Source organism: Mastomys coucha, unplaced genomic scaffold, assembly GCF_008632895.1.
Source record: "Mastomys coucha isolate ucsf_1 unplaced genomic scaffold, UCSF_Mcou_1 pScaffold10, whole genome shotgun sequence".
Taxonomy (NCBI): Eukaryota; Metazoa; Chordata; class Mammalia; order Rodentia; family Muridae; genus Mastomys; species Mastomys coucha.
In genome coordinates this window covers 942,511-957,353 of record NW_022196892.1, presented here as the reverse complement: position 1 = coordinate 957,353, position 14,843 = coordinate 942,511, and the positions used below count along the sequence as shown (strand labels likewise).

General features: G+C 41.5%; 1 protein-coding gene across 9 annotated transcripts in view; it reads left to right on the top strand.

The window, feature by feature from the left end:
* Positions 1–14,843, top strand: part of CUNH3orf67 (chromosome unknown C3orf67 homolog) — a 231,407-nt gene that overhangs the window by 75,613 nt on the left and 140,951 nt on the right. For 8 of the 9 annotated variants that reach the window (XM_031344479.1, XM_031344473.1, XM_031344516.1 and 5 more), the window contains one exon: positions 7,902–8,016. In XM_031344479.1, the coding sequence (XP_031200339.1) occupies positions 7,902–8,016 (115 nt within the window). Of the gene's footprint in view, positions 1–7,901; positions 8,017–12,939; positions 13,157–14,843 lie in introns of those variants that run through there. The other variant, XM_031344524.1, reaches the window with a different exon arrangement.

The following is a 14,843-nucleotide window of genomic DNA, read 5'->3' as shown; positions in this document are numbered from 1 at the left end:
ATATCATCTGGGCACGCCTCTGCGAAGCCACTACAGGAATGGTGGATGGTGCCATATCATCTGGGCACGCCTCTGCGAAGCCACTGCAGGAATGGTGGGTGGTGCCATATCATCTGGGCACACCTCTGTGAAGCAGCTACAGGAATGGTAGAGTTTGTTGCAAGCTTGCTCAGGCTGGATACAGCTGGATGCCAAGGTCCCTGGAAGTGTCCCTTCAACTTTGGGGGCTAGAAAATCTTGCTATGTGCTCCTTCTTCCATTTCTTGAAGAAGTGCATTCTGTGAGTCTGATGAATGTGTCTCCAGAGGCCATGATAGAACAATGTTGGCATAGGTAATATTTCTTCCCTGTCTCAGAGGTCCTGATAGAATAGTGTTAGCACTGACAATGCCTTCTTCCACTGAAATTTCCCTCCTTGGCTTTTAATCTCCTGATTCCCTTAGTCCTGATTAATGGGATTACTTCTCAAGATGTTCACATGCTTCCCTATCTCATATTCTACTTTTTGGGGTATGCTTCTGAAAGAGAGTGCATAACACAGCCAGGTTTATGAGAATAGCCCAAAAGATTGGAGTGCCAAAGACTCTTTGAGTGACTTAAGAGTGAGAGGTTTCAGCCAATAAAGAGTGAGTGAATTAAGAGTGAGAGACATCAGCCAATGTTTAGCTATAAGTTGAAGGATGTAAGTGCTAAGACAGAAAAATCTAGTTACTGCTACAACTTTCCAGTCCTTTCTAAATATACTTTGTTCAGATTTAACAAACAAAGTCTCCACACAGCACCCCCAGGAGCATCTCTCACCAAAGAGAGATGTTTGGGCAGTTTATTCATTTATGCTTAGGTTATATTCTTCAAAAAGCCTATGGACTCTTTGTTTACCATAAGTGGTTCTATTCAGCTCAAAGCATACTCTACAAAAGCACCTCATTAGGATTTTTCCTGTGATAAACACAGTGTGTTTGTCAGAAGGACAGTAGTATTTAAAAATAACTTTGACCTAGCCTCTCTTGTTTTCTAGAATTCTATAATAGTGAAGGGAATGAGTATCCACCTGCCGCCATCTCCCTTCCTCATAAGCACTCAAACTTTCAAAAGCACAAATCCAAGTGTCCCCGTTAGTTTTATGTCACAAGACACAAGCTAGAGTTACTTGGGAAGAAGGATCTTCAGTTGAGAAAATGCCCCTACATAATTGTCCTTTGGATGAGTTTCTTAATTAATGGCTGATGGGGGTGAGTGGGCTAGCCCATTGTGGGTAGTGCCACCTCTGGGGAGATGGTTCCTGGTATATATAAGAAAGCAGGCTGAGCAAGCCATAGAGAGCAAGATAATAAGCAGCACTCATCTATGGCCTCTGTTCCAGTACCTGCCTCCAGGTTCCTGCCCTGACTTCCTTCATGTTGGACAGTGATAGGGAACTGTAAGCTAATAAACCCTTTTCTTCCAGCATTGCTTTTGGTCATGGTGTTTGATCAGAGCCAATAGGAACTCTAAGGCACCAAGCGACTGCTCTTCTTTGGATTGTCAAATTGACTTGTATACAGTTTAGCCTTATTCCTCTTGGCTTACCTTTTTAGGCTTTAGTATTGTGGGCTCTGACACATGGTAGCTGTGAGGCCCTGATCATATTTCCAGTCTCTCTGAGCTCCTCACTAGTGGTAAGCAGTGAACCCTGAATCTCATTTCATAGAACTATTGGGTGAAATACATGAGCAGCTTCGTGGAAATGGTTGGCAGGTCGTGGCACATGATAGAGATCTCAATCTTTCTCTTCTGGCACCATTCATTCCTGTTTATAATTGTAGTCCTAGAAATTCTCACACCCATGTAATAATGAAACAAAATGAAATAAAAGTTTGAAGAGTGAAAAGGCAGAACCAAAGCATCTTTATACACTGATGACATGATGATGTAGCAAATCCTCAGGGATATGCAGAACAACAGCCGAACACACAAATGAATGCAGCAATGTCTACTAACAAGGCCTGCATACCAAAGTCAATTGATCTCTCTATACCAGCAGCAAATGGCACAATATTAAATTACAGATATTTCCAATTGTACAAGAAGTACCAAGTACCCAAAAATTCTTTTTAAAAAGACAAGTTATAAAATGCAAACCACAAACAATATGAGAAAAATTAGACAAGGTCTAAGTGATGCAGATGTTTTTCTAATGACTAGATTGGAAAATTCAATATTGTTTTTCCAAAATCAACCTTTAGATTCAACTTACTATAACCAATCAACTAACTGTAAATATGGTGATTGGACAGACAGGAGTTCCTAAAAGTTAGAAGCTGTGCTAATCAAGAGTAGGTACAGATGTGAGTCTCAGTGCTGGAGGCTTTCCACGGAGATCTCTGGCCTGACCTGGTGCAAAAGCCCTAGCAAAGGGAAGTGAGCACCGTGGGGCTGTCTCTGCCATGTCTTTGCTGCCCTGCACTGAGTCGGGTCTGGCTGGGCCAACTAGCCCGCGAGGAGTGCCACACAGCTTCGGGAGAGCAGACCTCTTCCCAAGTGTTACATCTCTTTGAACAAAAGGCCCAGACAATGGAGTAAATCTTTCACATGCTTTTACTTCACTAGATAGCATATATATACAGTTTTGGGGGTCATTCAGATTTCGACAGCAGTTATCTCTCACTGGTTTGGGCTGAGAGTCTTTATTTGCATGTAAGAGGGCTTGACCAATATCACACACCTCTCCTGCTGAGGTGGTTGTAGGGGTTTGGGACTGAAACATGAGCCAAGGTCCCAGGAGTTATAGCCGAACACCTTCTGTCCCTTGCAGGCAGAAACTACCCACTGGGGCTTCGGAGTTCTAGGCTTATACTCAACTGGGCCCAGGCTGCCTGAACAGACCACTGCCCCACATACAGAAACAAAGAAAAGATTAAACAAGCCTCGAATAAAACCAAGGACTTACGGTTAATCTATAATAATCAAAAGAGTATGTTACTGGCCTAGAAAAAAATGAACACTGAAAAAATTGTTGATCAAGGAATGGTCCAAAAATAGATCCATATATATGTTTGTGTGGTATCATGTGAGTGTGGTTTTTCCTCCAGCATTTCCTGTAGCATGACTCCTCCCCACCCTCGTGTTTTGAGAGATAGTATGGACCTAAGGGGTAGGGTCTTGTGGAAGGAGCTTAGTCATTGTAGATGATGCCTTCAAAAGGGTAAGGCTGTTTTCAGGGGACTTTGAGTTTTTTCAAGTGTGAGTTGTTCAAAGAGTAAGTCCAACTCATAATCTGTTCTCTGGCTTCCTCTCTCAAAATTCAGTCTTCTTCCTGATAGTGTGGTGTTACCACCATCTACCATGGGACCCTTAGCACAACTGAGCTGATGCAGATGCCATAGTGTGGTGTTACCACCATCTACCATGGGACCCTTAGCACAACTGAGCTGATGCAGATGCCATGCCTTTGAGCCCATAATTAGTGTAAGCTAATAAACCTCATTTCAAATAAAGATACATAAACCTTGTTTTAAAATGAACTTACCCAGCTTCAAGCAATTCAAGACAGCAATAGGAAACAGAGTAGAGCAATATGGTCGGTTTATTTTCAACAAAGGACCACGGAATTTCCATGAGGAAAGAAAATTGAAGAACTATTAATGGGACAACTGAAAACAGAAAGAAAGAAAGTAACCTCCGCATGGCATACAACACAGAGAAACTAATTTGGGATAGTTCTTAGAGTAAATGCAAAATAGTAAGCCTTGAAAGATCTCCAATGAAACAGAAAGGTATGCTTGCAAGTTTATACTAGACAAGGTTTTTGGAAAATAAAAGTATGTGATGACAAAAGGAGTTCCTAGAAGTTAGAAGTTGTGCTGATGAAAAGCAGGATATAGAACCAAATGCACAGGGCTGACATGTCTTCATGTGTGATACCTCAGATGATCTTCAAATCAAAATTGTACTTTAAAAGATACCAATAAGAAAGTAGGAACAAAGAGGTTTTGGGGATGTGGCAGAGTGATAAGAGTGCCTGCTTAGCGTGCACCAGATCCTGGGTTAATCCCCTGTGTGTATGTGTGTGTGTGTGTGTGTGCACGTGCATGTGATTATTGTGATATATTACACATATATATATACACACATTATACAGATCATTGTGCATATGTTTAAGAACATTAATAATTGCATAAGGGCAGAGTAGGGCTAGAGAAGCAGCTCAGTTGGGAAAGTGCTTGCCACATGAACATGAGGACTTGAGTTAGATCCCCAGTGCACAGAGAGAAAGCCAGTTGAGGTGGCATGCACTTGTGATACCAATACAGATGAAGCTGACAGGATCAGTGAGGCTTGACAATCAGCCAGCATGTGCTAATCAGTGCATCCTGTAGTCCATGAGAGACTCTAGCTCATAAACCAAGGTAGATAGCTGAGGAAAAACAGCCAGTATTGACCTCTGCCCTCTCCATGCATGTACACACATACACACACACACATACATACACACACACTGACAAATGTTCAATATCATTAGTCACAGTGAATGCAAATAAAATCACAGTAACTGTTTCCCATTGAAGCTGGCTGAAATGTTAAGTTCTAGTGGTCTCAAAAAGGTGAAAATGTGGAAACCCTTCACTAACTTTGAAGAGATGTTTCTGTAAGCTTAGTGAATCACTGATCCCATTGCTATTATGAGCCAAGGAGGCATGAGCACATGCTCACTAGAAGGCACCACAGGCGTGTCCAGAAGACTTGAGTTCTTAAAACTCAAATCTGGAACCTGCTCAAATACTCATCCATAGGAAAACAGGTAAGCTGTCTGATTTCAAAACTGAACTCAGAAATTTGAACCACCTATTGCTATCTGGTCAATGAGGATGCATTTTTAAATCTTGATATTAAGTGAAAGAATCAAACACAAAAGAGTCCGTTCTGCACAGTCCAGCCTGTGAGACGAGACCAGCAGGTAGAGCTCATCTAAGATGGAGAACAGGGAAAGAAAACTGCCACACCCCAGGCTGAGGAGTGTCTCAGAGACTAAGAGGGAATGGTCTAGAGTAATGGCTATAATTTCTTTGGAGGGGTAATTAAATTAACTTGTACAGTTACCACAAGATACTGAAGTTTGTGTTTTGGTGGTATAAATGTTACCCTAACAAGGAAATAAGACAGGCTGAAGAAATGGGTCAACAGTTAACAGTATTTGCTGCTCTTGCAGAGAAACAGTTTGATTGCCAGCCCTCATGCTAGCCAGTTCATAATGGTCTCTAACTGTAGCCCGAGCAGATCCAGTTCCCTGTTCTGGCCTCTGTGAACACTGCACTCATGTGCACACACTCCACACACAATAAATCAAATAATGACAATAAACATGACACCATAACTACTACTTTATGACTATTTATAGTGAAGGGTAGAAGGTAGGTCCGATGATAGCTCCATGCTGTGAACAACAAGCTTCTGAACTCCTTACCGTGGCATAATGGCCTGTGTGATTGGCCCTTGCCTAAGCCATCTACTTCCTGTCCCTCCTTTACCTCTCCAGTCTAAACCATGCAGTTGCTACTGTCTGAAGCAGGCAATTTCTCATTATCTAATTTAGAATCTTTTCTTTTCTTCATTCCATTTTTGAGAACTTTCATTTGTTTTTTCTCTTTATACATTTCTACTTGCCTTTTCCACCAGCAAAGAAGTTCCAAGAGACTGGAAACCTTGTCCTTCTCAGCTTTGTGACCTTGGTGTCTCACCTGGCTCAGTAGTTATTGAAAGTATCAATAAATACATGAATATAAGTGTTGTCCTATATGCCAGTGGTGGGACTGGATGCTGCTGTTTGGACTGCAATCCTTAATCCAAGTTGTAGACAATTTCAGGTTTCTCCCCCACAAACAAAGCAGACCTATAACCTGGGTCACATAAGGCTTTGGCTAACACAACACCTCTTTTTGCTCCTTTTCCTTTGCAGTCTTTGGGGCCCCCATCTCCTCCCCAGGTGCAGCTTACCAGAGATGGCACTGAAAAGTATCCCTGATGATAACATTTAATCTAATCATACTTGTTCCTCACATCTGTTCTCTTCCTGATGCTGACAGAATAGCACACACAGACTGTTTGAGGGAGGACATATATTTTAATTCAGTGATTTCAAAATGTCCTTCTACCATGGTAGAAGGTAAATCATGGTGGGCCAAGAAGCAGAGGCTGCCAGAGTCCTGCTGGACTCCACCTTTGCCTGTGGTCTCCTCGGCCTTAGCTCCAGCCCACATTTAGAGGCAGTTCTCCCTCACACCTAAGCATGCCTCTGTATATTAAGTGAATCTTTAGCTTACGTTTAGTGACGTTAATCTTCACACTTCTGTACACAGTTAAAAAGGTGTTTATGCATACATGGTGTTTTTATCTCTAAAACACATATGTTTCTATACTACTACAAGATGTAACACTCACAAAAACAACGTTTAAAAGGATGATATGGAAATTGTAATATATTTTATTCAGGTCAGTTGTCTACAGTTGGAGTGGAGGAGAGACCACAACATTGATGTGAAAGACCACATGAAACACTGCATTAATGCAGTTGAAGTTTAATCCTTAGGTCAGATGATAGCTTGGGAAGCTTTTTTCCTTTTTAAGTTATATGATATTATCCTTTAGTGCAAGACGAATGGACTTTGGCGGGGTGGGGGTGTCTAGACTGTACTCTAAAATCATCTCATGTTATAGTCAATGCTAGATATTTTTCCACATGATATAGGGACTACTTTATAGGTAATAATGAGATTATAGATATTTTATAGGAACTAATAAGATTAGTAAAGCAGAGATAGAGAGGAGGAGGCATAGAATTACTATAGAATGGACTATATTAGGTTTTTTGTTTGTTGCTTTGCTTTTGGGTTTTGTTTTGTTTGAGACAGGGTCTCATTATGTAGCTCTGGCTTGGTTGGGCTCATCATGTAGATCATGTTAGCATCAAACTCACAGACATCCTCCCATGTTTTTAAAAATAACTATACTATAAATATCAATAACAATTACTTAAATAAAATGTCACCTTGAGGAATTAATCATTATTGGAGAGTGGGTGTGTAATACATCCATAGAGAAGTTGCTAACATGGGGGTGGCCATCTATTTTCAGATAAAAGAAAAGGTCTTAAGAAAGCATCAGTTTGACAGTACAGCAGCCCAGGATGGTTTGTGAATTTTCAGCCTGGTGTGTTACCTCTGAGACATAAAAGAAGCAGAACATAAAAATGAGCCTCTATCAGCTTGAAGCAAACCTAATCTTTGTGATCATGGCTGTGGTCTAAATCTATTATAGATGTTCAGATTTGGTGTCCTTGGTATCGCTGTAGGGTGACCTGAATAGTGAGCAATAAACTTGTGTATTAAAATTCTAGTTGGAAGATATGTGCTTAGGAAGTGAAACCGACACTTAGTGCTTCATGTCTGTCTCTTCGCAGACTAAGAGCCTATGGAAAATGACAAGTGCACTTTTAGGGAAAGAAACCCATAATGTTTTCCTATTTAGTAGGTGACAGTATGTCCCAAGATAACATGAGCTTAAGGGGCTGGAACAAGCATGGTTATTAAAGGCTAATGGTTTCCAGTTCATACAAATTGAATTTTTTCATAGGCTGGGGGATTGTGGAAATCTAGTGTACAATGATGAAATAAATTAGCATATTAAGTGAATTTATACATGCAGGCCTGTGAGCACTTTGAATTTAAGGAAGAAATTTATTACTTCTTGAAAGAAAATGACAATTCTTCAGTTCTATGTTTGAACTCCATGTTAGAAAGAGCCTATTTGATAAATTATATCATTGTGATGATTATCCAAAGAAATGTATTTTAAATTCTTTAAATTCATCTCTCTCTCTCTCTCTCTCTCTCTCTCTCTCTCTCTCTCTCTCTCTCTCTCCCCAGAATTACTGATTTAGGAAACATCAAAAGAAGATTGTATTTATCAACAGTCCATAAGGAAGTGTCTTCAACACCTCTTCATGCAAAAATCCCACTCTTCATGATCAAGCGTAAAATCGTAAGTATCACATGAATGTTCCCTAAAGAGGATTAAATTTAATTCCCAAGATATTCATTATGGGCCTTCTCTGTGAATAAGGCCTTTGTTATGTTCCATGATGCTATTAAAACTGAATAAAATACACATCTTTCCTCCTTGCCCCTTGAGATCCACTAGGTAAAAGAATATTATTCAAATGCAATGTCACCAAAGCTGTGAAGGAGGCACACTAGGAGAGAGAGATGTCACCAACTCTGTAAAAAGAAAAGAAATTATTTGTTGGCTAGCCGCAGGCTTCATGCAGAGGACCACATGTGTGTGGCATTGGAGGACATGTAATCAGTGAGAACCAGGAATCCAGCACCCTAAGCAAAGGGATGACACGGGCAGAAGTGTAGATGCTGGAAGTGGTGAATCTCTCAGGAACACAGACTAGACATGTCTCGCCTTTTTTTTTTAAAGCTTTATTTAAGTTTTATAAATAGAAAACTTTATACAATCTTCCAAAATAAAATGCAAATAGGGTTGTGGAGATGGCTCAGTGGATAACGTGCTCACTGCCTAAGCATGAGGACTGGACTTCAGATCCCCAGACTGCAGGCAACAGCTAAGTAGGAGTAGCAGCCACTTGGAATCCCAGCAGGCAGGAGGCAGAAGCACGTGCAGGAGGTCCCTGGTGCCAGCTGGCTAGCAAGGCTAGGCAGAATTAGTAAGCTTCGAGTTTAGCAAGTGACTGTACCTTGACAAATAAAGTGCAAAGCAGTCAAGAAAGACAGCCGGTATCAGCTTCATACGCATGCACATACACCTGCATGAGCCACTGGCATGAAGAAGAGAAACTACAGTTGTGGAGAGATGTGGATGCAGGTCAGTGATGCCGAGCTTGCCTTGTATGCAGTAAATTCTGAGTTTCATCCCTGCCACCACAAAACACACTTACAAAGAAAGGCTTTTGAATTAGAAATAGAAACCAGTTCTGAGGTTTGCGGACATTGTTCTGGTGTTGTGGTCGGGAGCCATCTGAATGGGTCAAAAGTTGAAAACGAAGTGACCATTGGCTATAACTCAGGATTCATAAGGACTGGGTGGCAGCAATGGAAGAATGGATATGAAGCAACCTGAGATCCTTCTGTCTAAATGAACGGACCACTCACAGCACACAGCACACTGGTGGCGTGGTGCCTTCTGAGAAAGTAAAAAGAACTAGGGTTGAGATATTTGCTATGTTTTTAATCATGCATGTGTCTGCTTATATATAATTTAAAATATACATGTAATGGAAATAATAGGTTGTGGGACCTAAAACCAGGAAGTTTGGTAAGGTAGAGCAGGTCGAGACCCAGAGACTCAGTGGGCACACACCTGAGGCTTACTTAGGTGACTCCCAGCTCCCTGCCAGACACCTGACTTGGAACACATGCCAGGCTTCACACATAAAAGAGATGTGACCACAGGTCATGTAGGCTCAAGATAGAGTTCTCCATGCTAATGAGGTACCTAGAGGCCCAGAGGGCTTAGCCAATAGGCTTCCCTTCCCAGACACTCCTTCCTGCAAAAGGTATTTAATCTCAGGCCCACCCTGAGAAGTGGAATATGCTTTTGCTTTCTGTCATGACAATAAACATCTCAGAACCATGGGCAATCAGTCTCTTTTCATCAAGATCAGCCCTGGAGAGTCATGGAGAAGGCCTTAGTCTACAGAGCCGCAGCCTAATCTCCCGTAGAAGGCCTCTCTGTGCTCCCAGCCACAATTGCCATCAAGCCAAGGACAATCACCTTGGGACTAGCCAGAGCTGTCTTCCCCCAACCCCCAGCCCTGGGCCATACCAAGCCTGCAGACCACTACTTCATTCTCAGCTCTTCCACAACTCCCAGTGGTACCTCGATGTCCAAGGGTTTGAGAAGCCCACAGCCCTGGCCTCGTTGCCACAGGCCCAGGGATCTTCAAGCCAGCTCCAGCCTCCCCAGCTTCCCCACCACCAGAGTGGTGTCCCAGTGCTTCCCTACAGCCCACACCCACCCCAGCAACAGTGGGATAAGCACAGTCAAACCCCCCACACCTTGCCCTGAGGCAAAGCAGATGTGGAACCCTACAATAGGTCATCCCTGAATATGTGTACATATGAGCAAAGCTAAATGGACCCAATAGATTATGTGTGTATTCATATATAATTTTCATAATTTATACATAATTCATACTTAATTATGTACATATACTAATTAATATAGGTAACAATGGGAATTAAAGAAGAGACCATCATGAATTTCCGAGAGGGATACAGCAGTTGGGGGATATGTAAGGAGTTAGTGTTGTACATTCAATATTCATGTATAAAATTCTCAAAACTTAATAAAATTATAATAAGAACATTGCTAGTCTTAAAACAAATCTCATGTTCATTTCATCATCTATAAAAGCAGCTAATATGAAGTATATAAAGTATATGTAGAAGAGTGCCTGAAGTGCAGTGAGCCCTGCAGAAGACCACAGCTGCTACTTGCACTTTCGGTGCTACTGGCTGTAAAGCTGGGATTGTTGGCATTGGGCTTTCAGCCCTGTGACTGCCACACTCTGCCCTTCACTCACCTGTTTACCTGAGTTTTATTTAATGGTCCTGTTCACCTGCTTGCCTTCTCCATCAGACCATGAGCATGTCCTTATTGAGCTTTTAGCCCTAGTTCCTGTCAGTATGTGGTACACAGTAAGTACTCAAATGTTGGCAAGTCTCAACATGCCTCCTGGAAAAATAATGAGTGTTTTGTAGCCAAATCGTATAGGCTTTATAATGTGCTTGGTGACTGCACGAGTGTCCAGGAGTATTCCAACAAATACTAAGAACCTGCTCTCATTCCTCTCATTTTCCTCCCAATCCAGCAATGATGAAGCAGAAGGTTAACATGCTGTATTCCCACGAGTCTCACTGAGCTAAAGCTGAGTCATGTTTTAAAGACAGTTTCTATCCCAAGTAGTAGAGAAGCCAAGCAAGGCCCTCCCATCCAAGATACCATCCCCGAAGCACCACTGCCTGTAGTGAGAATTTTGGTTTCTTTAAAAAACCCACTTATGTTATGTGAGTATGTTTTTGTTTTCATCGCAGGTCTGGGATAGGCGGCTGCTTCATAGCTGGCGCTTAGGATTTGCTCCATGGACTAGCAGGGGCATGATTTTTGCCAGCCACACATAGTTTTAATTCTCCAGAGGGTATAAATGGGAGAGCTCTGAGAGGGTGTGGTTTCTGCTGCTGCTGGTTCCTTCTGTTGGATTTGCTGGATTACTGGTTTGCTATTGATGGATTGCTGGGTATTCTGATAATGAAGATTGGATTCGCGGCTAGGATGTTTCTAATCAGTAGGAAGTAGTCTAAAGAGATCTGTGCCTTCTTTTCCCTTTAACCATCTTTCCTTTCTACATAGTATTAAGGAGTTAGAAGGGCTTAGGTGGAATAAGGGTTGGATGGGTGGTAGATGTAAACCCAATACAATAGCTAAAAACCCACCTGCCTGCTGTTGGTTTATCCGCTGAGGGTTGTTTTTAGTTTTCGTTGGTGTTGGTTGGTTGGGTTTTCTGGTTGGTTTTGGTTTTGGTTTTGCCAGGTCATTCACTTTTTTCTATCCATTATCATTTGTAGCTATCTTGATGGCAAACCTAATTGGGCATTCTAAAAGCACTTCAGCTAACATTTAAAAGCTGGAAGGTCTCATACAAATTCCTGACTTCTGACCCCTATAGACATCTCAGATTTTCTAATCTGAGCCCATGATGTTCCTAAAGGAGCTGAATGCATAAGTCCTCTCAGTTGTTAAAGTGCACTTAGAGACCTCCTCTTTACTCAGTTGTCTTCCTGAGACTTCTAGGAGTTAAATAAGGTACAGTCATGATTCAGAATAGAATTGCCAGATTGTTCACCTCTCCTTTGTTCTGTAGCTAAATCCTTTAGATACCAACAGGCAATAAAATTAAATTCTTATAGCCATACTGATCTGAACATTTATAAATAGGCCATATTCTGTTTCAATTATATTTAAATGCTAACCTTCCAAATTTACTTTCCATGGTATTCTTAATTATAAAGATTCACTTTAACCTTTAAGTTACAGCAATTTATATTTTTAACTTGAGATCTCAGGGGCAAGAACAATTTTAAAAATTAAAAACTGTCACATTAAACACTGGAAGTACTCACTTAGTCAGGACTCACTGGAATCCATTTCATTTCTTCTTTACCTTAAGTTCAGTTAGTTGCTGATGGTGTCAGATGTACATCAATGTCTTGCTACCAACAAATCATGTGCTATAATGTCTAATAAACATAATTGTTTGATTGGGATGTTCAGTTATGAGATGTTCTTCAAAATGGATCACTCACTGGAGATAGAACAAAGTAATGTGGTAAATTACCATGCCAGTTCTTTAGCAGTCTTCACGACTCAGACACCTACTGTTTCTCATATAAATGGATAAAATACCTTGTGAACTAATTTCTAATGCCATCTGTTATAGATTTTAATACAAACCAGAGGTCTAGTATATTGCACCCAAAACTGCTCAAAGACCATCTTGCCCTATTTTCTCAAACATCATGTTTCACATTGAGCCAACATTTGGATTTTTTTTAACAATATTTGATTTCTTTAGTACCACTAAATGAGAAAGGATGATGTCACAATGCCTGACTTCTGGTCACACATAGAGCCAGGGTAACAAGAACAAAAAACAAATCTCTGAATCACTGTGATAGGATCAAGGGCCGGAATTAAACCCAAATTGCTACAGATGTCTCATTTTCAAGAAGGGTGCTAAAAACATGCATTGGAGAAAAATGGCTTCTTCAACAAATGGTGTAAGAAAAACTGGATATCTAAATGTAAAGGAGAGACACTAGACCCATATTGCTAATTCTATATAAAAATCTATTCATACAGGATGAAGACCTTAGTGTAAGACTTCATTCAGTCCCTGACTGTGCTATAGGAAGAGACTTCAGTACATAGGCATAAACAAGGACTTTCTGAAAAGAACTCCAGGAGCTAAGATAATGAAAACTGGCAGATGAGGTTGGATGAAATTAAAAAAACTCTGCACCACAGAGGAAACATTTGTATAGAGTCAACCTGCAGAATGGAAGAAAATCTTTCCTGGCTATACATCTTGTTACAGGTGCGGATCAGAGTTTGGAAAACACCCACTGATGTTGCCAGGTTTTTAAGTCCCAAGACCAAGAGTTGTACCAGATCACAGGATAATAGAGATAAAAACAGTTTATTAAGAAAGAGAAAGGCATTCTCAAGAGTTGCTCTGAGCTGGGAAAAGGCTTACAATGACCCTTTATTGGTCGTGTACAGAGCACCCTCTTTCTCGTGTCTGTGTAACACAGGATTTTTCAGCTGTGTGCTCCCAGCCCTCTACCAACTGGCTTCCATATAAGCTGCTACTCTTTCCAGACCCCACTCTCCTGACAGTCTGACAGAGGATTAATAGATACCTAGAATAGGTAAAGAACTCCAGTCCTCCTCACACTGCATAGCAAGTGATTTCTATCTGCATAGCTGTCTCCCCAGCCCAGCTGTTAATCGTAACCATTAGTGTGTGAGAAATAACTGGGACATGAGCAAAGTATACTCCTCAGTATTGACAGTGTTTCCATAGATTATTCCACCTTTAGGCATTTTTCCTCAACCTCGCCCATCCCCATAGTGTTCTGCTTTGTAATAGACCCAGCAAATATGAAACTTTCTAAAATATGAACCAAAATAATTCTCTTTTCTCAAGAATTTGTCACAGAAAAAAAATATATTACTGGCATAATTTGACAACTCTAAATGTGTACAAACTTAAATAAGAGAGCTTGAAATGAAAAACTAAAAGAAATAAAGGGCCAATGCAAATATAGTGTAGCAAAACTGCAAAAACTCCCTTTAATTATTCATTTACATCCCAGTCACAACCCACCTCCCATTTCTCCTCCAAGGTCCACCCTCTTTTCCCATTACCCCTTCCTTTTCTTGAGGAAGGGGACCCCTCAACCCGTACCAACCCACCTTGGTACCGAAAGTCCTATCAAGCAGCCCAGAGTAAAAGGATCCAAAGGCAGGCAACAGGACCCAAGTCAGAAATGGCCCCCAACTTCAGTTGTTAGGGGACCAGCATGAAGACCAAGCATACTATTGGGTTGGTGGTTCAGTATCTTCAAGCTCCCATAGGTCCAGGGTAGATGACTCTGTGGGTCTTCTTGTGATATCCTTGACCCCTCCTGTTCCCACATTCCTTCCTCCAACTCTTCCACAAAACTCCAGGAGTTCCACGTAGTGTTTGACTGTGGTTCTCTGCATCTGTTGTTATCAACTGCTAGAGAAAGACCCTCAGAAGATGGTTATCCTAGGCTCCTGTCTGCAAGCACAGCAGAGTGTCATTAATAGTGTCATGGGTTGGCTCTCTCCCATGGGGTGGGTCCTAAGTTGGGCCAGTCATTGGTTAGTGATTTTCTCAATTTCTGCTCCATCTTTATCCCTGCACATCTTGTAAACAGGGCACATTTTAGGTCTAAGATTTTATGGGTGGATTGGTGTCCCCCTCCCTGCAACCAGAAGTCCTGCCTAGCTACAGGAAGTGACCACTTCAGGCTCCATATCCCCCACTCCTAAGGAGTCTCATCTAGGGTCGCCCCCATCCTCTAAGAAGCCTCCCCCAGCTTGTCCTAGAGATGTCCCCGACCAATTTTCCTTCACTCTCCCAGCCCTCTCCTTCTTCCCCAGCTCTTCCCATACCTTATCACCAAACCCATCCCCCTCTTTGTCCCCTCTCCCATCCAGTTCCCTCTCTTCATCTATTTCCCATGTCTATTTTG